This window comes from Somniosus microcephalus, chromosome 29, assembly GCF_052327205.1.
Source record: "Somniosus microcephalus isolate GS21.2 chromosome 29, FLI_Smic_1.0, whole genome shotgun sequence".
NCBI classification, from domain to species: domain Eukaryota; kingdom Metazoa; phylum Chordata; class Chondrichthyes; order Squaliformes; family Somniosidae; genus Somniosus; species Somniosus microcephalus.
This window is the reverse complement of record NC_141015.1, coordinates 29698490-29721424: the sequence shown is the minus strand read 5'-3', so window position 1 is coordinate 29721424 and position 22935 is coordinate 29698490. Positions and strand designations below refer to the sequence as shown.

General features: G+C 45.3%; 1 protein-coding gene across 16 annotated transcripts in view; it reads left to right on the top strand.

The window, feature by feature from the left end:
• kcnma1a (potassium large conductance calcium-activated channel, subfamily M, alpha member 1a) overlaps positions 1 to 22935 on the top strand; it is a 1094159-nt gene that overhangs the window by 858759 nt on the left and 212465 nt on the right. For all 16 annotated transcript variants that reach the window (XM_085970505.1, XM_085970490.1, XM_085970491.1 and 13 more), the window contains 2 exons: positions 13428 to 13537; positions 20495 to 20563. In XM_085970505.1, the coding sequence (XP_085826631.1) occupies positions 13428 to 13537; positions 20495 to 20563 (179 nt within the window). The remainder of the gene's footprint in view (positions 1 to 13427; positions 13538 to 20494; positions 20564 to 22935) is intronic.

Sequence of the window (22935 nt, the reverse complement as noted above, 5' to 3'; positions counted from 1 at the left end):
TACCCGCCTCCTGGCAAGATGGCACGGAGGTGGGTTGAGCACCCGCCCCCAAATTCTGCCATTTTTCCGGCAGACCCGCCTCCGTACCCACCTCCCAGGGCAGGCAAATTCCAGCCCCATGTTTCCCTACATTACAACAGTTACTACATTACAAAAGTACTTCAACGGCTGTAAAAATCTCCTTAATTGTTTCTCAGTTTCATAATTCAGCCTGCTCAGGTGGGTTTTGTGGCTCACATGACACTGTTGGAGGAAGCAGGAAGTTCTCCCAGTGTCCCGGCCAACATTGAACACTCGGCCAACGTTGAACACTCGGCCAACGTTGAACACTCGGCCAACGTTGAACACTCGGCCAACGTTGAACACTCGGCCAACGTTGAACACTCGGCCAACGTTGAACACTCGGCCAACGTTGAACACTCAACCGACACCACCAAAACAGATCAGTTGGTGACTTTTTTCATTTGCTTTCCCGTGACCTTGCTGCACGCAAGTTGGTTGCTGTATTTACCCACATAACAATTGTGACTATGCTTCAAAAGTATTTAATTGGCTGTGAGAGTCTTAAGCACAGGAAAGGTGCTATATAAATGCACATTTTTTTTAGCTTAAAAACATGGAAGATAGCACTAAAACCCCACAACAATTTTTGCAAAAATATTTTTCTGACACTCAATCCTGGATTTCAGTCAAAACGAGGGCTGGCCCCTGAGAGAGTTAATTTCTAATTTTTTTTAAATTGCTAGATTGATGTTCAGGGACAGGGGCTGGGGGGGTGATGCTGGGGCACCGGGTGATGTTCAGGGACCAAGGTAAAGGGCCAGGCTCCATGGTGTAGAACCACACCCAAGGCTGAATAGAGTAAAAGAAAAAACAAGACAAGTCAGCAATGATCAGGTGCGACTGAGCTCGGTTTTAAAAATCTGAAGGTTGTAGGAAGGAGGAAGACCGATGAAGGTAAGCCATGCACAGTTCTGGGGTTCGATAAAGAGATGAGTTGGAGTAGGAGACTGCATAACGAGTCTTAGTTTCAACACAGTGAGGATGTGGCGGGGTGGGGGAGAGCACATCGGATGGCATCTTTGGAGATGAGAAGGAACAAGAGGGGCAAGTTCAGAGGAGCACTAACTATGGTAGTAATTTAAGATAGAGGAAAGCAAGCAAAGTTGCAAGAGATGGTGAGATTGATTGATTGGAGACTAGAGATTGGAGACTAGAGATAATAAGACTGAGTTTACGCGGTTGTGTACATTATCTCCCGCCCAGTGGTGGAGTTGTCACCAGGTCCTCTTGTTGAGCAGTGTTAAGCTGGTCAGCACCGCAAGGACAGAGTCCACTGGGTGCTGGCATGGGTAACTGCTGGGCATTGCTGTCTAGTTGTGTGCAGCAGATGACGATTGTTTACGAGGCGTGACATGGCATTCGGTGACATAAAACATGATGAATACTGGTAGTGTTGTTTAAAGGCACCAGATAAAAATAAAGTTGACAAAGATTCTATTTCAAAAATATATATATATATCATAGAATCATCGAAGATAGGAGCAGGAGTAGGCCATTCGGCCCCTCGAGCCTGCTCCGCCATTTAATGAGATCATGGCTGATCATCCAAATTCAGTACCCTGTCCCTGCTTTCTCCCCATATCCCTTGATCCCTTTAGCCTTAAGAAATATATCTAACTCCTTCTTGAATATATTTAATAAGTTGGCCTCAACTGCCCTGTGTGGCAGAGAATTCCACAGGTTCACCACTCTCTGGGTGAAGAAATTCCTCCTCTTCTCAGTCCTAAATGGCTTACCCTTTATCCTTAGACTGTGACCCCTGGTTCTGAACTCCCCCGCCATCAGGAACATCCTTCCTGCATCTAATCTGTCTAGTCCTGTTAGAATTTTATAAGTTTCAATGAGATCCCCTCTCATTCTTCTAAACTCTAGCGAATATAAGCCCAATCGACCCAATCTCTCTTCATACGTCATTCCTGCCATCCCAGGTATCAGCCTGGTGAATCTTCGCTGCACTCCCTCCATGGCAAGAACATCCTTCCTCAGATAAGGCGATCAAAACTGCACACAATACTCAAGGTGTGGTCTCACCAAGGCCCTGTACAGCTGGAGCAAGACATCCTTGCTCCTGTACTCGAATCCTCTCGCTATGAAGGCCAACATATCTGAAGTCTTGAAAAGTTCGCCAAAATTTTGAACCATATTAACATTCTGATCCCACCATGTTTCGACAGTTCAGTCACCCATGCGCTAGTCTCGGTGTTGTGTTGAGTCATTGGGAGTAGTTTTTCAAGTGCGCACTGGGGGGGAGGGGGACCAGTGGGCCAGCGACTTTTCCAATCCAGTTGGTGAGTCGGATTAACTCCGCCGACACATGCTTAAAACGTCCCCCCCCCATTATCTGAGGAAGGATGTTCTTGCCATGGAAGGAGTTCAGCGAAGATTCACCAGGCTGATACCTGGGATGGCAGGAATGACGTATGAGGAGAGATTGGGTCGATTGGGCTTATACTCGCTGGAGTTTAGAAGAATGAGAGGGGATCTCATTGAAACTTATAAAATTCTGACAGGACTGGACAGACTAGATGCAAGAAAGATGTTCCCGATGGTCGGGGAGTCCAGAACCAGGGGTCATAGTCTAAGGGTAAGGGGTAAGCCATTTAGGACAGAAATGAGGAGGAATTTCTTCACCCAGAGAGTGGTGAACCTGTGGAATTCTCTACCACAGAAGGCAGTAGAGGCCAATTCATTAAATATATTCAAGAAGGAGTTGGATATATTTCTTAAGGCTAAAGGGATCAAGGGGTATGGGGAGAAAGCAGGGACAGGGTACTGAATTTGGATGATCAGCCGTGATCGCATTGAATGGCGGAGCAGGCTCGAGGGGCCGAATGGCCTACTCCTGCTCCTATCTTCTATGTTTCTATGTGTTCTATGGAAGCCAGCACTAATTTGAGCATGCAGTCACACCACCGTTGTTGGGCCAGCGATGCGTTAAGTGTTCCAGTTTGAGATTTGTTGGTGTTACACTAGAAATGAATAATCAACACTTGCTGGCATTCCATTTCCACTTAGTGCACAAAAAACTTCTGGAATTTTCCAGATGATTGTACTTAACCAGGAGTGGAAGACCTGTGCTTATTTTTCTTTCTCAGCAATTCTTCTTTCCTGAGATAAATACAGGGTTAGTTGGCAATATATTGTGTTGGCTGACTTACATGTTACTCCATACACCTTCCCCAGGAATATCACATAATAAAGTCTGATTTCAATCTTGTGGAATGGGGAGGTGTCAGGTGGAACAGCGGTACTCTTCTTGGGGATAAGGAACTCTGTCATATACTTCCTAGTGTTCAAGTCAAGTCAGTTGGTGGCAGGAAGCTGGGAGCAGATCATCTGCCCATCCAGTTAAGGAATGGGGTGTGCCACAGCGGCATCTAAAGAGGTGGCAAGCTTACAAAATAGCTGGCAATATATATCCGCAGTTTGTTGCTTTGTTTTCCCAGTAAATGGCTGTTTTTCAGTCTGGAGGATGGTAGACAGTGGTGTTCCCCAAGGGTCAGTGCTGGGGCCACTGCTTTTTTTGATATATATAAATGACCTGGATATTGGAATACAGAGTTGAATTTCTAAATTTGCTGATGACACCAAACTTGGGGGTGTGGCAAACAGTGATGATGATACCAATCGACTGCAACAGGACATAGAAAGGATAGCAGAATAGGCAGACAAGTGGCAGTGGAATTTAATACAGAGAAGTGTGAGTTGCATTTTGGCAGAAGGAACAGGGAGAGGCAATATACACTTAATGGCACCGTTTTAAAGAGTGTGCAGGGACAGAGGGACCTGGGAGTTAATGTGCATAGGCTCCTGAAGGTGGCAGGACATATTGGCCCAGGAATTCGGGTCTCCACGGGTGAGTACGCACGGGGTACTCACCCGTAAGCCCAATAGAAGTGCCGGTTTCCTGCATGCACTGCGCATGCGCGGGAAACCGGCACTTCCGTTCCCCTGAACGACGGGGTTCAGAGTTCGAACGCGTGCGCAGGAGAGGCTGCGCGTGCGCATCGAACTTAGTTTTTTTTTTACAGGTTTTCCCAGGAGGGTAAGTCTGCAGAATTTACACATATAAAAAGCAGGCGTAAGGCCTGCTTTTAACAAGGTAAGTGGTGAATTAATTAAAATTAAAACAATTTTTCCACAGGTTTATTATTTTTAAATACTTTAAAGCAAGGTACAGGAAACTTTCTGGTATCCGGCACTGACGGGACCGAGCTGGTGCCGTACCATCAAAACTACCGTAGAAACCAGCGCTAATGTTAAAACATACGGAGCTTTTGAGCTCCATGTGAATCAACAAACCCACAGCTTCAAAACAGTCGGCCGCAGCTTAAAAGCGTCTCTGTAGCTAAGCAACAGCTTCAGCTAGACCTTGCAAAGCCTGACTGGAAAAAAAAGCAACGAGAAGTAAAAAAAACTTATAGGAAACGGCTCCTGAACTTTGCCGGTAGATAGAACTTTCCGGACATTCAACCTCCGGTTAAACGAAAGTTTCCTGTAAGTTTATTTTTAGCCCCGTTAGAAAATAAAATTATTTTTTCAAAAATTTAAATTATTGTTTAAAATAGTTATTTCATGTAATTTATAATTTATTTTAAATATGTGATTTAAAAAAAAAAAATTATTTGAAGATTTAGTGCTATTTTGGGGCTGTAGTATTTATAAGTTTTGACAGCTCTTCCTGTCAAACTTATGAATGGAGCATTCCCTGCTCCAATTGGCTCCCCATGGCCCACGTGATCCATGGGGACGTATCGAACTAACTGCGCCCCTGGGATACGCAAGCACTGCGCGCCAGCAGCTGGAGCAGGCCCAGGATCGGAATTCCACGAGGGCCCACAGCTCAACGGCCGGCGCGCAAGATAAGTGCAGGTCGAGGGCTTGCACCCGCGGGAAGCCCCCGACCCGAATTTCTGGGCCATTGAGAGAGTGGTTAACAAAGTGTGGTGTATGTAACCTGTTCCACCTTAAGAGAACTACCTTAAGAGATGTACTACTTTCTCTTGGCTGCTGTATACTGTAATACCGGTGGTGACCACACCGGTATATAAACGTTGTGTAGGGATTTGCTGGGCAGTTCAGCCCTGACCTCCAAATAGTAAAGACCTGTTAAAGTTATTCTTGTGGTCTGTGTCCAGTGATTTATAATAAGCATAACTGGGACACACAGACTTAACAGTGGCGACGAGTCCGATCTTACCCTGCGGCAGTTTTACATCCAAGGCAGCTTCGTCCTCAGAACGGGTGTCGAGAAGAGGCATCCGCCCTCATCATCCTGCTGAGCACCATTGCACGGGAGGCATCGAGAACCCGGGTTAAAAAGAAAAATTCTGACCACGAAGCCCTCCATCAGCGACAGGCAGTGATCATCCCTTCTACCACGGTGGTGGGTAAGCCGATCAGCGACACGAGCAGAAAGTCGGCCGCGTTGACTGTGGAGTGGGGGAGGGAAAACGGAGGAAAAAGGGCGGAGAACTCGACCACGGCCGGTGAAAAGGGCCGGGCTGCAATCGAGGCCGAGAGGCGCAGCGACTGGGGCAGCTTAAGGCACGAGAGCCGCGGAGAACTCAAACGCAGCCGGTGTAAAGGACCGGGCTGCATGCGGGGCTGAGAGGCGCAACAGCAGGGGAAGCGTGAATGCCCACGGGAACCGCGGGGGAGTAAAAGCAGCGTCGGGGAATTGAGAACCGCTGGGGAGGCGAGAACGGCAGCAGCACAGCAATCGCCATTGCAGCCAGCGGGGGAAGAAGGCAAACGCGGGAATCCGCCATTGTAGTCGGCGGGGGAAGAAGACGAGCGCGGGAAAGACCGCCAAGCGCGGGAAGCCGCCATTTTAGTAGGCGGGGGAAGAAGACAAGCGCGGGAAGCCGCCATTTTGAGAAAAAGAAAAATTTAAAAACTTGCAAGGATGCCTAAACATGGGAACATTAATACCTTTGATAGCGATATCGAAGATTGGACCACGTATGTAGAACGCATGGAAGTTTATTGTAAAGCAAATAAGGTACCAGATGATGAGAAAGCACTAACCTTATTAAGCTCAATGGGTGCGAAGACATACGGGCTATTGAAGCACCTTCTATCACCAGATAAACCGGCGGATCAGACTTTCGCGAATATTGTTACTGTCCTGAAAAATCATTTAAACCCCACGCCGCTGATGATAGCGGAACTATTTAAATTTTACAGAAGAACGCAGCTGAAAGACGAAAGCAACACTGAATTTTTAATTGAACTGCGTAAGCTATCAAAGTACTGTCAGTTTGGAACAGGACTAGCAGATGCGCTGAGAGATAAATTTGTGTGTGGATTGTTAAAAGAAGGAACACAAAAGCGACTGCTTGAGGAGAATGATCTTACGCTTGATAAAGCTGTCACTATTGCAGCATCGCACGAAGCCGCAGCGAGAGGCACTGCGGAAATGCAGCTACGGTCACCGGAACTCAGCACCAATCAAATGGTCTTGGGTACAGTAAAATGTTATCGTTGTGGAAAGACAATGCACGATCAGAACCAGTGCTGGTTCAAAAATCAGGAATGCAGAAAATGTGGCAGGCTTGGTCACATAGCTAAAGTATGCCGGTCAGGAAAGAAGACCAGCAACAAAAAGTCACCGCAGGAAAAGTACAGAAAGGTACACAAGGTGACAGAGAACAGTTCAAATGAACAGAAGTCAAATTCAGACTCCAGCAGTAATGAACTGGGTAGTCTAAGAGTACACAATGTTGGTAATGAAGCAGACCTCCAAACAATCTGGGTCACACTTCAGATAGCAGGAGTCCAAGTGAAGATGGAATTGGACACTGGATCGGCATTGACGGTCATGAATAAGCAAGATTACAAAAGGTTATTCCCACATATTCCCCTACGGGATACGGAGATTGTATTGAAAACATACACGGGGCAGAGAGTATACCCCATCGGGAAGATAGAGGTAAAGGTGGTCCACAAGGGCAAAGAAAGCCGAGGAATGGACTTATATGTGCTACCTGAGGGAGGTCCACCACTACTGGGACGGGAGTGGATTAGGAAAATAAATATGGACTGGCATTCCTTAAAAGCACTAACGGTAGATTCCGGTAAAAAAGATGTCAAACCTAAACGATTGTCCAGAATATTGGACGATGCTAAAGAGGTGTTCCAACAGGGACTAGGAACACTGAGAGGAATTACGGCAAACATCAAGGTTGAAGAACATGCAAACCCGAAATTTTTCAAAGCCAGACCGGTACCTTATGCGATACGACCTGCTGTGGAAGCTGAGCTGGAAGGGCTAGAACATTCAGGAGTACTATCTAAGGTAGACTGGAGTGAGTGGGCCACGCCCATTGTCCCCGTCATGAAGCGTTCATCGAGCAACAAGCCGGGGGAACCGGGGAAGGTTCGCATCTGTGGAGATTTCAAGATCACTGTTAATCCGGTGCTTCACACGGTGCAGTATCCGCTTTCGCGGATTGAGGATATCTTCGCTTCGTTGTCTGGTGGGAAACACTTCACCAAGATAGACCTGGCGCAGGCGTACTTACAGATGGAAGTTGAGGAAGAGTCACGCCAGTATCTCACGATCAACATGCATAGAGGCTTGTACCGGTATAATAGACTGGTTTTTGGAGTGGCATCGGCTCCAGCAATTTGGCAGAGGGCCATGGAGCAGGTATTACAGGGAATTCCAGGCACACAATGTTACCTGGACGATATTCTGATTACAGGAGATGATGACGAGGAACACCTTGCAAATTTGGAACTGGTACTCACCAGATTGAAAGAATATGGACTTCGAGTTAATCGCCAGAAATGTGAGTTCTTTCAGAAGCGGATCTCGTACTGTGGTCATGTCATTGACCAGGAGGGGCTTCATAAGTCTCCTGACAAGATCGAAGCTGTTGTGAAGGCTCCCACTCCGGATAATGTATCCCAGTTGAGGTCGTTCCTAGGGTTGATTAACTATTACCATAAGTTTCTGCCAAATTTATCCACGGTGCTGCACCCGCTGAACGCTCTTTTGCAGAAGGGAGTACCATGGAAGTGGAGCGAGGACTGTAAGAGGGCCTTTCGCAAAAGCAAGGCATTGATCACCTCAGAGGAAGTGTTGGCTCACTTCAACCCAACGCTGCCTATTCATTTGGCTTGTGATGCTTCTCCATATGGTATTGGGGCAGTACTCTCACACAAGTTGCCAAATGGCCTGGAGAGGCCAGTTGCGTTCGCATCCAGATCATTGACCTCCGCTGAGCGCAACTATGCTCAGATAGATAGGGAGGCTCTCAGCCTTGTGTGGGGAGTAAAGAAGTTTAATCATTACCTGCAGGGCCAAAAGTTTACGCTTCTGACAGACCACCAGCCGTTGGTATCCATTTTTAACCCTAAGAAGGGTGTTTCGGTGATGACAGCACAGAGACTCCAGAGATGGTCCCTTTTCCTAGGGGCACATCAATATCAGATCGAATTCAAAGGTACAAAGCAGCATGGTAATGCTGATGGGCTGTCGCGCCTGCCACTACCTACAGAGGAGGAGGCACCGACGGTTGACCCTGTTGAGTTATTTCACTCGACCATCATCGAATGTTTACCAGTCACCAATGCAAGTATTGAAAGAGAAACCAGGAACGACCCGACACTGTCCCGGGTCTACGAAGTGACAGTGAAGGGATGGCCAGCACATGGTGATCCACTGTTACCGGCATTCTCAGCAAGACGAGAACAGCTGTCCGTCTGTCAAGGAACATTGATGTATGGAACAAGGGTGATTATTCCTCCTAAGTTAAGAGAGAGAGTTCTAATGGAACTGCATGAAGGTCATCTGGGGGGAGTCAAGATGAAAAGCCTTGCTAGGGCTTATGTGTGGTGGCCGGGTATCGACCAACAGATAGAGGATCTGACGAAAAGCTGCTCAGGGTGCCAAAAAGTGCAAAATGCACCTCCGATTGCACCGCTGCATCCATGGGAATGGCCTTCAACCCCATGGCAACGTGTACATATTGACTTTGCTGGTCCATTCATGGACTCCATGTTTTTAATTGCGGTGGACGCACATTCTAAATGGCCAGAAGTGATTAAGATGACTACCACTACCTCGGAAAAGACGATCGCGGTGCTAAGAACGATACTTGCAAGAAATGGATTGCCAGAACAAATATGTTCAGACAACGGACCGCAGTTCGTGTCAGAAGAATTCCAGAAATTCATGAAGAAGAATGGGGTGAAACATTATACCTCTGCCCCATATCATCCGGCTACAAACGGGTTGGCCGAGAGATTTGTACAAACGTTCAAAAAAGCAATAAAGGCCATGAGCGAAGATCAGATTCCACTACAACACAAGGTGGACAAATTCCTACTGGCATATCAAAACGCCACTCATGCAGTGACAAACCAAAGTCCTGCCATGATGTTCTATAACAGGAGGTTGCGGTCCAGGTTGGACTTGTTAAAACCAAATGTGCGGAGGGAAGTTGAAAACAAACAGTTCCAGCATATAAATAACAAGACCACTCGGAGTTTCGAAATAGGACAACCAGTGTTAGCCCGGGACTATAAAAACGAGAAATGGCAATCTGGAACAATTCGGGCCAGACAAGGACCCCTGATGTACACGGTAGATATTGGTGAAAATGTAATACGGCGTCATGCTGACCAACTGGTAGAATCGAGAACAAGGGTCGAACCCAGGGTTACGGCAGAGACAACCGTGGAAGAAGTTAGTGAACCTGAAGCATCTACCTCAGAAGTGAATGTACCTGAGGATGATGTCCAATCCATAAGAGATCAACTAGATGAGTCACCCCAGCAACGAGAATCAGAGACCCCTGAAAGGCGTTATCCAACTCGAATCAGGAGGCCTCCTCAGAGACTGAATCTTTGAACTGTTTTGCATGAAGTTGTATATATATATATCTATATGTTATTATGTTATGTTAAATGGGGATATAACTGTTAAGCTAAAAAGGGAGGATTGTGGTGTATGTAACCTGTTCCACCTTAAGAGAACTACCTTAAGAGATGTACTACTTTCTCTTGGCTGCTGTATACTGTAATACCGGTGGTGACCACACCGGTATATAAACGTTGTGTAGGGATTTGCTGGGCAGTTCAGCCCTGACCTCCGAATAGTAAAGGCCTGTTAAAGTTATTCTTGTGGTCTGTGTCCAGTGATTTATAATAAGCATAACTGGGACACACAGACTTAACACAAAGCATATGGGATCTTGGGCTTCATAAATAGAGGTATTGAGTTCAAAAGTAGAGATGTTATGCTGAACCTTTATAAAGTGCTAGTTAGGCCACAACTGGAGTATCGCGTCCAGTTCTGGTCACCACATTTTAGGAAGGATGTGAAAGCCCTTGAGAGGGTGCAGAGGAGATTTACCAGAATGATTCCGGGGATGGGGGATCTTAGCTACAAGGACAGGTTGGAGAAGCTGGATTTGTTTTCATTAGAGCAAAGGAGGTTGAGGGGTGATTTGATAGAGGTGTACAAGATTATGACGAGTTTGGATAGGCTAGACGGAGAAAGGCTGTTCCCACTAATTGATAGTACAAGGACTAGGTACACAGATTTAAGGTTTTAAGCAAGAGATACAGGGGGGATGTGAGGGAAAACTTATTTACGCAGCGAGTGGTGAGGACCTGGAACTCGCTGCCGACGGAAGTGGTAGAAGCGGAGACACTCAATGTTTTCAAGGGGAGACTGGATAGGCATTGAGGGAAATAAACTTGCAGAGCTACGGGGATAGAGCGGGGGAATGGGACTGACTGGATTGCTCTACAGAGAGCCGGCACGGACTCGATGGGCCAAATTGCCTCCTTCTGTGCCGTTATGAATCTATGACTAAAGAGATATCGATTTTTCAGATTTGATGTTGTCTCCTTTCTCAGCTTCTTCCTGCCTTATAAAAAGAAAGACTCACATTTCTATAGAGCCTTTCATGACCACCGGACGTCTCAAAGCGCTTTACAGCCAGTGAAGTACTTTTTAAAGTGGAGTCGCTGTTGTAATGTGGGAAACATGTCAGCCAATTTGCGCACAGCAAGCTCAAACAAACAGCAATGTGATAATGACCATATAATCTGTTTTTAGTGATGTTGGTTGAGGGATAAATATTGGCCCAGGACACCGGGGAGAACTGCCCCCTGCTCTTCTTCGAAATAGTGCCATGGGATCTTTTACATCCACCTGAGAGAGCAGACGGGGCCTCGGTTTAATGTCTCATCCGAAAGACGGCACCTCCGACAGTACGGCACTCCCTCAGCACTGCACTGGGAGTGTCAGCCTAGCTTTATGTGCTCAAGTCCCTGGAGTGGGACTTGAACCCACAACCTTCTGACTCAGAGGCGAGTGTGCGAGGACACCTCCAGAAGATAACTAAATATTATGGGGTGGCTCCTCCAGGATTCTCGGTAGCACAGAGCTCTGCCCTGTGCCACAGATTTGTGACCGTAGTTCCTCACACACAAGTCTCTGTCGAGCAGGCTTGGAGGGCAACCAAGGTTACAGCCGTTCAGGTTTCATTTTCTAATATTGAGTCTCTTTCAAAAATAAAATATGTAATTTCTCTCCCTCATCCATTTTTACTGTCATGAAATAATGAGAAACAATGCATTTTCAATGACCTAATCACAAGTTCACAATCTAAAATTACTCGTTAGTCAGATTTAGCTGAGAGAGGCCTCGGCAGCAGAGTGAAAAATGAGACTGTTGCTAATGTAGAAGGGCATGTTTATAAAGGTTGGATTGAATGCCGCCATTTTGGACAAAGAAGCTTTGTTGAGTACCAGGCCCAGCTGTAGCCTTGTCTCATTATCAGCATCTCGGACAAAAGGTTGAGGGAAAAGAGTTTTGTCATCAAGGCCAGCGCTCAACCAGATTATTGTTTGAGCTTCTTTTAACTGACAGAATATCGCTGCATAATATTATCAGTGACATAAGGGGGAAAATAATACCATTTAGAAAGAAAACTGGCAACAGAGCCACATTGGTGTTAATATTTAGAGTGGAAAGATTGTTGGTAAATGGCCACCAGATATACAAGTGGTAGAAACTCTTCAACTTAGTCAGCACTTGAGGCTGGTTAATCTTCTTAAGGTGTTTTGTGGAACATTTTGTGCTCGTCAAGGTAAGGATGTTTGAGATGGAGGGCGCGATCTTGCCAGCCCTTTGGAGGCGGGACTGCCGGGGAAATGGCAGAATCTGGGGCGGGTGCCCATCCCGCCCCCAACCCGCCTCTGAGCCATCTTCCTGGGAGGCGGGTAGCCGACCCGCGCCGGGTCCCGTCTCCTGGAGGCGGGAAGGGGATTACAGCCACTTAATTGCCTGTTAACAGGTAGTTAACAGGCAGATAAGAGGATTATCCCCATTTTACCCACACAAGTGTGGGCTTCCCGAAGGCTGCGAACCCCGCCAGGGTCACCGAGGCGAGTAGTGGGTCAGCTGGGGTCGGAAGGGGTGCAAAAGTGCACTGTGAAGGTAAGTGATGGTGCAAGTGTGGATGCGGAGAGTCTTGCATCTCACCGGCAGAGATGACAGATGGCTGCTGCATTCTCCAATGCAACAACCATCTAATTTCTGCTCACAAAAGAGGTTTGATGAGTCTTGAATACAAGAACTCATCAAACAACAGAGAATGTCAATGTTTGACAGCTTCACAGAGCTATCAAATGATGACAATCCATCTGTCAAAAATCTTTGACAGATGAAACGTCATACACTGACGTTCTCTGTAACCGGCTTCCCCTTAATTGGCCTGCTAAGCCCGCTGGGCAGGCTTAACAAGGTCAATCAAGGGAAAATAGCGTGGGTTGGCCAGAAGTCGATGGAGGCGGGACTGAAACCCGACAAGTGGGAGTCCCGCCTCCAAAAGCTCCCCATTGGCAAAATCCAGCCCGGAGATTTGAATGTTTTTTCCTCCACATCAGCATCAAGATGGGGTTGTCCTGGTGAGGTTAAAGTTATAGGTACATTGCCCCATCTATGTGCTTGAAGCCCAACCTGAGGAAAAAAAGAGCGACCTGCATTTTTCTAGTGTATTATTAAATCATTACAAATTCCTGAAAACGCCTCATACCTTGATTACTGTTCGATGGGTAGAACGAATACCTCCGACAGCACCAATGTAATGTTTCTATTCTCATATTTGTGGCATCCCATCACTTCAGAATGATGGATACTTTTGCTAAAGACCCGGACTGCTTAATCTAATTTTATTAGTGGAGAGGGAGCTTTTATTTCATCAATCCAAGCAAGGTTCAAACCCAGGTGTCACCAATGGAAGTAACAGCATTGACCTGCATGGAGATGATTGAGTAAATTCCAAAGGTTGGTTTTCCTTTAATGAGACGGGTCAACATTGTTTTTCTTTCCATTCCAGATTGATGAGGACACCTGGCAGAAGCACTACCTAGAAGGGGTAGCAAATGAAATGTACACAGAGTATCTGTCCAGTGCCTTCGTCGGCTTGTCCTTTCCTGTAGTTTGTGAGTAAGTAAATAAGTCTGTTTTTGTCTATTATCACCAAATTTAACTTTAAGCGCAATAGTAAGCACTGACTAACTCCTCTAATTCCAGTGAGTGTCAGAACACTCTTCCCAACTGCTTCAGTTGTACAGAGTATTTGTTCCAGCAATTACAATTCCATCCCATCAAAATTTTTTGGGATTAGTTCCAGAGCAGTTGTCCTACTCCCAGATATGGTGATTGACATGGGCCTTTGATTTTACATGTATTTTTTTATTATATAAGAGTGTAATCATTTTTAGGGTTCAGTGCGCAAAGGGGTGAGTAATACCTCTCAACAAAACTTCTGTTCCTCTTGCAGCTCAAGAGTCATTGGCCTAGAAATTGGTTTGGGCCGGCCTGTCTGCACGAACTGGGTGCAGGGAACTATCCCTGCACCAAAACGGTTAGGCCTCAGGCCTGAGACACACCTGATTGATGCCCCGGGCCTCCTTTACATGAGCTGCAGGCGCCTTTGTCCCTGTGTACATCCTACAGTCTTAGAACGAGCTGTAGGTCAATGTTCTCAATTCCACCAGCAATGGCCACTACTTCAGCTCCTGCCTATTGGAGCTCCCTCCCTCCCTCAGTATCTCCTCCTTACTACCCGCCTTCAAACACCTGCTTATGACCCTCCTCTTCAACCCTGGGGTACGGTAGCGTAGTGATTATGTTCCTGGACTAATAATCCGGAGGCTAAAAACAGAAAATGCTGGAGAAACTCAGCAGGTCAGGCAGCATCTGTGAAGAGAGAAACAGAGTTAACGTTTCAGGTCGATAACCTTTCGTCAGAACTGGAAAAAAGCAGGAAATGGAACAGATTTTTAAGCAAGTAATCCGGAGGCCTGGACTAATGATCCAGAGACGTGAGTTCAAGTCCCACCACAGCAGCTGTGGAATTTAAATTCAGTTAATTAAATAAATCTGGAATAAAAAGCAAGTGTCAGTAATGGTGACCATGAAACTACCGGATTGTTGTAAAAACCCATCTGGTTCACTAATGTCCTTTAGGGAAGGAAATCTACCGTCCTTACCCGGTCTGGCCTATGTGTGACTCCAGACCCACGGCAATGTGGTTGACTCTTAACTGCCCTCTGAAATGATGGCTGTTCTCAAGGGCAATTAGAGATGGGCAATAAATGCTGGTCTTGCGATGCCCACATCTGAGGAGCAAATTTTAAAATAATTTCTCCCACTCAGCATCACCCTGTAAAGTGGTTTAAAGGCACCTCCTTGCATGTAGATCACTACAGAAATGTAAGTTGCTGCTGTTTGATACCAGATAGACCCTTACGTCAGCACAAAGTCAAATGTACAGATTTTGATCTCAGTGCCACTTCCGTGTCTATCTCCTCTGGTCAGTGCCCCCCTCCCCCGACCACACTTTGCTGCGCTCTCCTCTGCGTAATACTGTTCTGACTACTCTCTCCTCTCTGGCCGTTACTGCTCCGTATCCATTAGTCTATATAATTAAAAGTCTTGTGAATAACAGTCACACATTAAATGTGACAGCCTATACATTTAATGTGAGAATGAGTTATCTGCAAGACACAAAAAAATTATCCATCACACTTTTCTGATTGGCTCAAATAACCACTATCTGTCAAGTTAACGATACTGATTCACTCAAAAATGTTGAAGTAATCCTTCATAAAACAGGGATGAAAAACCACTTATAAGGAGAGCACAACATTACTGAGAATTTCTGCATATCCCAGTTACTCATGGAAAGGTTAATGTCCTGATATATAGACAGTTTACATCGTTCACATTGGGCATTTTAGTGACATGGTGTGTTAGTATACCAACATGCTACCCACGGTGTTAGGCATAGGCCTAATAACTCTTTATATGATAAGTACCTAATCTCAGTTGGGTTGCAAAGGATGAGTCAACCTCCTTCATGCATCTCCTAGTGGCTGATTACTGAATATCACTGGAAGAAAATGTACGGCTGTCTTCTTGACTTCCTCTCAAAAATGGCGCAGAGCGGTATCTTGTCACGCTAATATAAGGTTTTTTTTCTGTTCTTTAGATTTCAAGTGAGCATGTTTGGGAAAGGGTAATGTAATTTAATGTTGGAACAGGAATGCAATAAAATTCCATTCAAACTACTGTGGAGAGTTAAGGAGCACAATTAAAATAAATCTGGATCCCAAATCAGACAGTTGTATATAATGCCTAGATTAAATAGTCTAACTGATGGTTCTTGTTCTTCCGAACATGTCATCAGAAGTGATGGTAGTTCAATGATGTCCAAGCTATGCCCTCGGTCAGGGCAAAGGTGACCATGAACATGAAGGGGGAATCAAATTCAATTGAGCTCAACAAATGGAATTGAACTGGGCTTCCCAGTGTAGGCAGAGCGTATGAAAGCAGCAGTGCCTCTGTTTGGTAATTACAGTTCAGATTTTGGATTTCCCCTCGGGAGATGCTGATTACTTTATTACGAGAGTAATGTTCATATACCAAACAACAGTCGCCTTGTCGTGGTAATGGCTGCTTGGAACACTCGCATCATCTGTTCTCATGGGGTTAATGAGATTTAAACAAGGAGGGGTTATTATTGTCGACTAATGATGCAGTGCCACGAGGAAGTGATGATCAATGAATGCAGATGTTCTAATGAGATTTAGGAATCGCCTAAAAATCTTCACTTGACACATAGGTTTTGCCTAGAGACTCAATTATCCTGTTTTCTAGTTTAAATTAAAGAGACCTCATTATTCACGCGCTCATGTCCTTGCTAGTGTTAGATGGATAACGCTATCCAATTCTCTTTAATTAAGCCCTATGATAATCAATATGTCCTTTTGTATATTGTTGTGCAAATTAATCCATGTTAACATTACAGTAAATACAGCTGTTTTATGGAATAATGTTAGGAAGGAGCAAGATATAATTAAACAGATGAAAAGTTTTAAAATGTAAGTACTGGAGCTGATTACTTTCAAAATGCCAGATTGATTCATCATTAATTCTTGATGATTCTTCTTCCAAATGATGTGGATTCTATGCTGGACTTCTTTACTGAAATATTTAGTTGGATAGCCTGCTCCAAAACTGTAATGGGGCCCCTTAGAGTTATTTCCAGATTCTTTTACTGTAGAACATATGTGAAAAATTCTCGCAGTCTCGTGAAGCCCAGTAGGATCATGGGGGTGGGGAGTAAAAAGATTGCTGGACATCTGAAATAGTACGTTTTTTAAAAATTCATTCACCGGATGTGGGCGTCGCTGGCAAGGCCGGCATTTATTGCCCATCCCTATTTGCCCTCGAGAAGGTGGTGGTGCGCCACCTTCTTGACAACTGATGGCTTGCTGGGCCATTTCAGAGGGCGGTTAAGAGTCAACCACATTGCTGTGGGTCTGGAGTCACATATAGGCTGGGTAATTTCCTTCCCTTAGTGAACCAGATGGGTTTTTATGACAATCCAGTAGTTACATGGTCACCATTACTGACACTAGACTTTTATTCCAGATTTATTTCGCTGAATTTAAATTCCCTAGCTGCCATTTGAACTCTTGTCTTCAGATCATTCAGTCCAGACCCCTGGATTACTAAAATAAAAACAAAATGCTGGAGATACTCAGCAGGTCAGGCAGCATCTGTGAAGAGAGAAACAGAGTTAACGTTTCAGGTCGATGACCTTTCGTCAGACGAAGAGTCATCGACCTGAAACGTTAACTCGGTTTCTCTCTCCACAGACGCTGCCTGACCTGCTGAGTATCTCCAGCATTTTCTGTTTTCATTTCAGATTTCCAGCATCTGCAGTATTTTCTTTTCTTTTTGCCCCCTGGATTACCAGTCCAGTAACATAGCCACTATGCCACCATTCCCTGAAGCAAAGCAGGTCCTTCAGCTTCTGAAAGAGAAAGTTGGGTTAACATTTCAAAGTGGAACCTTTCATCAGAATTGGTACGGTGGACCTTGTGGATTGGTCAAAACAGCAATGGAAGGAGAGAACAAGAGATACAGATCAGGAGTCTAGAGACGCTACTTACACTTTAACAAGAAGCTAGTGCGTTTAATAATGCATAAATATTATACAGTAAGGTTATATGATATGGTGCGGGAGACTTAGCTAGAATATTGGTGTTGAACTGGAAAATTGTTGAATAAAAGGTCTAGTTCAGGGTTTTTTTTTGGCGTATGTGGTATGCACAACAGGACAGTGAGCTTGTGTTTAGTTGCTGTAAGTAGTTACATGGGATTGTATTCCGTATCATTATCTACTACTAATGCATTGACATATATTTATTAGTTTTATCTGGGCTAAAAGGGTTGAATTATGAGTGCAGGTTGCATAAACTTGGGTTATATTCCCTTAAGCTTAGAAGGTTAAGAGGTGATTTAATTAAGGTGTTTAAACGATAAAAGGATTTGATAGAGTGGATACAGGGAAGCGATTTCCTCTGGTAGGGGGGATTCCAGAATAAGAGGGCACAATCTTAAAATTAGAGCTAGGCCATACAAGAGTGAAATCAGGAAGCACATAGAAACATAGAAGATAGGAGCAGGAGTAGGCCATTCGGCCCCTCGAGCCTGCTCCGCCATTCAATGAGATCATGGCTGATCATCCAAACTCAGTACAGGAAACTTTTTTTTATCCGGCACCGACGGGACTGACGTGGTGCCGGTTCATCAAAAATTCCGGATAACCGAACGCTATAGTAAAAGATACGGAGCTGAGAGCTCCGTATAAAGCAACAAACCCTGTTGCTTAGCAACAGGTTCAGAACAATGGCCACAAGTTCCAAGCGCCTCTGTAGCTTAGCAACAGCTGCAGCCACACCCTTGCACAGCAACAGATCAAGGAAGGCAAGTAATAAAACTTACCTGAACCTACTCCTGCATTTTGCTGGTTAACCAAGATTTCCGGTTATTTAGGTGCCGGTAAATCGAAAGTTTCCTGTACCCTGTCCCTGCCTTCTCCCCATATCCCTTGATCCCTTTAGCCTCAAGAAATATATCTAACTCCTTCTTGAATATATTTAAAGAATTGGCCTCAACTGCCTTCTGTGGTAGAGAATTCTTTTTCACACAAAGGGTAGTGGAAATGTGGAATGCTCTCTCCCAAAAGACTGTGGCGGTTTGGTCAATTGAAATTTGCAAGACTGAGAGCGACAGGTTTCTATTTGGTAAGGGTGTGAAAGGATAAGGATCAAAGGCAGATAAGGTGCAGGGCAGCCATGATGTAATGAAATGCCGGCATAGGCTCGAGGGGCTGAATAGCCTGCTCTTTTTCTTATGTTCCGATATACCTTAATACTGTGGCCATGTCTAAAGACTTTAAGACAGTCAATGATTGTTAAAATTTCGGGATGATTAATAATTCTGATCGACTTCTAATTTAAGTTGACGATTCAGTTGTCCATTGAGTTTTATTTCAATATCTTTTTAGTCCATTTTATATTGTTCAAAATGAATACTTGTGTGGGTTTAGCTGTAGACATTACATTAGTGACAAAAGTATTCTAAATTTAATTGTACACAAAGATCTTTGTTCATACCCAGGTTCAATATTTATTGGTTAATTAATACCGATTGTATGACTAATAAAAATTGATCTTCAGACTTTTTTTCTAAGTAAATGTAATAAGAGTGACTAGGGTTAGGAGAGCAAAGTGATGGATGATAGGACCAGAGCTGGAAATATTTCCTTACTTGACACTGCATGTGAGTTAATTGACAATCAAGATGATGTACACAACCAGAAATTATATGGCTAACCATTTTATATTTTGATTCATTCTCTGGTAAGAAGGTAGTTGAGGTTTATTGGGTATGCATTCACTTTTGTCACAAATACACTTATGAAAGACTAACTGCTTGGTGAACATTCCTTACAATTGTCTGGATCAAGGAGAAATAGAATGAAATGGTTATTGCAGAGTGGAGTATCGGGTATAATTCTGAATTTCTGGTGTGCCCTGGTTTGCGCTGGATGGTGCAAATAATGCAGCCTGTTCCTGGGGTAGATTCTCTAGACTCTGCAGTCATTGGTACTGACAAGATCTGCTTTATATTTCACATTTTGTTCTGGATTGACCAGCACCAGGAGCAGTTACGATGCGGAGCTGATCAATGTGGTAGAGCTTCTTTCACTTGACACGTGTGCACATCCTTCAGTGTATAAACGTAAGAACATAGGAAATAAGAGCAGGAGTCGGCCATGCGGCCCCTCGAGCCTGCTCCGCCATTCACCAAGATCATGGCTGATCATCGACCTCAACTCCACTTTCCCACCCGATCTCCATATCCCTTGATTCCCCTGGAGTCCAAAAATCTATCGATCTCAGCCTTGAATATACTAAAAAGAAAGACTTGCATTTATATAGACCACCGGACATCTCAAAGCGCTTTAGAGCCAATGAAGTTCTTCCCCGTATTACTTTGCAAAGCTTTTTTGGGGGAATTGGCAGCACGAAAGCTGTGTAGTTCCTGAATATGCCACACTTTCCCTCTTGTTGCCCAATGAGCCAGGAGGCTGCTCAAGCTGGTTCTTTGTTTTTGATCAAATCCCTCCAACTGATTATTTTGCAAACTCCATGCGGAACTTGTGTACAGTCAGAATGATTCCCTCGTGCCGAGAACATGATCAACTGCATTGACAGAGCACGTACCTTATTTGTGATAGAAACAGAAAATGCTGGCGAAACTCAGCAGGTCAGGCAGCATCTGTGAAGAGAGAAACAGAGTTAACGTTTCAGGTCGATGACCTTTCGTCAGACGAAGAGTCATCGACCTGAAACGTTAACTCTGTTTCTCTCTTCACAGATGCTGCCTGACCTGCTGAGTTTCTCCAGCATTTTCTGTTTTTATTTCAGATTTCCAGCATCTGCAGTATTTTCTTTTTGTTTACCTTATTTGTGAGATGGTTTCATCTGCCTCAGCGACATAACCACATGAGGTAACTGGTTCTTTCTCTTCCATGTGCAGGCTGTGTTTTGTGAAGCTGAAGCTGTTACTGTTAGCCATAGAATACAAATCGAACACAAGGGAAAGCAGGTGAGTGCCGCAGCCTTTACTGTGAATTGTGAGTATTAATGGCGTCACAAGTCTTCCTAATGGACAAAACAGTCAAGAGAACACTAAATGTTGACAAAGGCATTTAGCCGTTGCTAGAAACTCAGCATCTTCTAACCCCATTTCACATTGGCAGTTTAAATCTGATTAAAAGCCTGTTAATGTCGTATATCGCAGCTGCCTTGTTGGTTGCAGAGTCCACGATAGAGGTGAAGAAAGAATAAAAAGGGGCTGTATGATTGAAATAAGTACTGTGATCTCTAGCTCTTGTGATGTGTTTCCTTCACTCATTGAGCAATTGGTTCTTCCCCGGGCCATGCTATTGAAAAGCGAACAACATTGTGCCATGAGCACGGCAAGCAATGTTCTTTATATATAGATGGAGTGTGAGAGGATTGGCCTGATCATTGCCTTTGCAATGGGCAGGGATGAAAACTAGCAGAGAACCAACAGGACATCTTCATTTCTTCAAATGTCACTGAATGTCAAATTTGTCGGCTTTATCAACATCATCCTACGTGGTTTCATTGCTATCCCAGGAACATCTCATTAACGCAACGTACTTGTTTGGACGGATACACAACAGGCAGATATTAAGCCATTTTTTTTTACAAAGGTATATATCGCAACTCGTCATTTTTATCCCCTTTGGAAAGCCTGACAAATGTATCTTAAAAATGTGAAGAAAAATAGATAGCGAGGATGAAGTGGCATCAACTGCACTACCGGCTCACCAATGAGTGATTCTGCTTATTCTATATTGCGGAGAGAAACAAGCTACTACAACAGGAGATAATGTATAACAAACTGAGAATGGGTCAGGGTTGCAGCAGTGATTGGGGAATTGCAGGCTCGAGGGGCCGTATGTCCTACTCCTGCTCCTAATTCTTATGTTCTTATGCCTTCCACTGGTTTGCATTCAGGGAAAAGGAATATTAAAAGGCTCGACAGTAGTGTTGTTCTATCAGTGCAGCCAATGTAAAATGTCGTTTCATGGTGGCACTGGTCCCAGTTATCACCAATGGGAATACCATGGCCTTTCCACCACCACAACTGTTAGTAAAACATTTTCATCTATTAAATCATCATAAGGGATCTGAGCTAGATTAATTGGTAATGCGTAATGTACTTCAAATTTACCATCATTTTAATCAGAAATGCCCCTACATTTCAAAGCCACTGCCGACAGCTGCTCATTGAGTTCCCATTGGCCCCTTGATTGACAGTAACATGCGCCGTCCAGGCATTATTGGTAACTTTGAAGGTCATGTGATGCACTATTACCAGGAATTTCTAGTTCAGTAGCAGTCAATATGTAATTGCTTGGAACGGGATGAACCTCACTGCCCATAGACAACATTAAAGAGCTCTGTGAGCATAGCCCACCCAGTGCCAGCTTACACCACACCCAGTGCCAGCTTACACCACACCCAGTGCTGCCTTACTCCACATCCAGTGCCACCTTACTCCACATCCAGTGCCAGCTTACACCACACCCAGTGCCAGCTTACACCACACCCAGTGCCGCCTTACACCACACCCAGTGCCGCATTACACCACACCCAGTGCCGCCTTACTCCACACCCAGTGCCGCCTTACTCCACACCCAGTGCCGCCTTACTCCACACCCAGTGCCGCCTTACGCCACACCCAGTGCCGGCTTACGCCACACCCAGTGCCAGCTTACGCCACACCCAGTGCCAGCTTACCACATCCAGTGCCATCTTACACCACACCCAGTGCCAGCTTACACCACACCCAGTGCCAGCTTACACCACACCCAGTGCCAGCTTACACCACACTCAGTGCCGCCTTACACCACACCCAGTGCCGCCTTACACCACACCCAGTGCCAGCTTACACCACACCCAGTGCCAGCTTACACCACACCCAGTGCCAGCTTACACCACACCCAGTGCCAGCTTACACCACACTCAGTGCCGCCTTACACCACACCCAGTGCCAGCTTACACCACACCCAGTGCCGCCTTACACCACACCCAGTGCCAGCTTACACCACACCCAGTGCCGCCTTACACCACACCCAGTGCCGTCTTACACCACACCCAGTGCCAGCTTACACCACACCCAGTGCCACCTTACACCACACCCAGTGCCATCTTACACCACACCCAGTGCCAGCTTACACCACACCCAGTGCCGTCTTACACCACACCCAGTGCCAGCTTACACCACACCCAGTGCCAGCTTACACCACACCCAGTGCTGCCTTACACCACACCCAGTGCTGCCTTACACCACACCCAGTGCTGCCTTACACCACACCCAGTGCCGCCTTACACCACACCCAGTGCCGCCTTACACCACACCCAGTGCCGCCTTACACCACACCC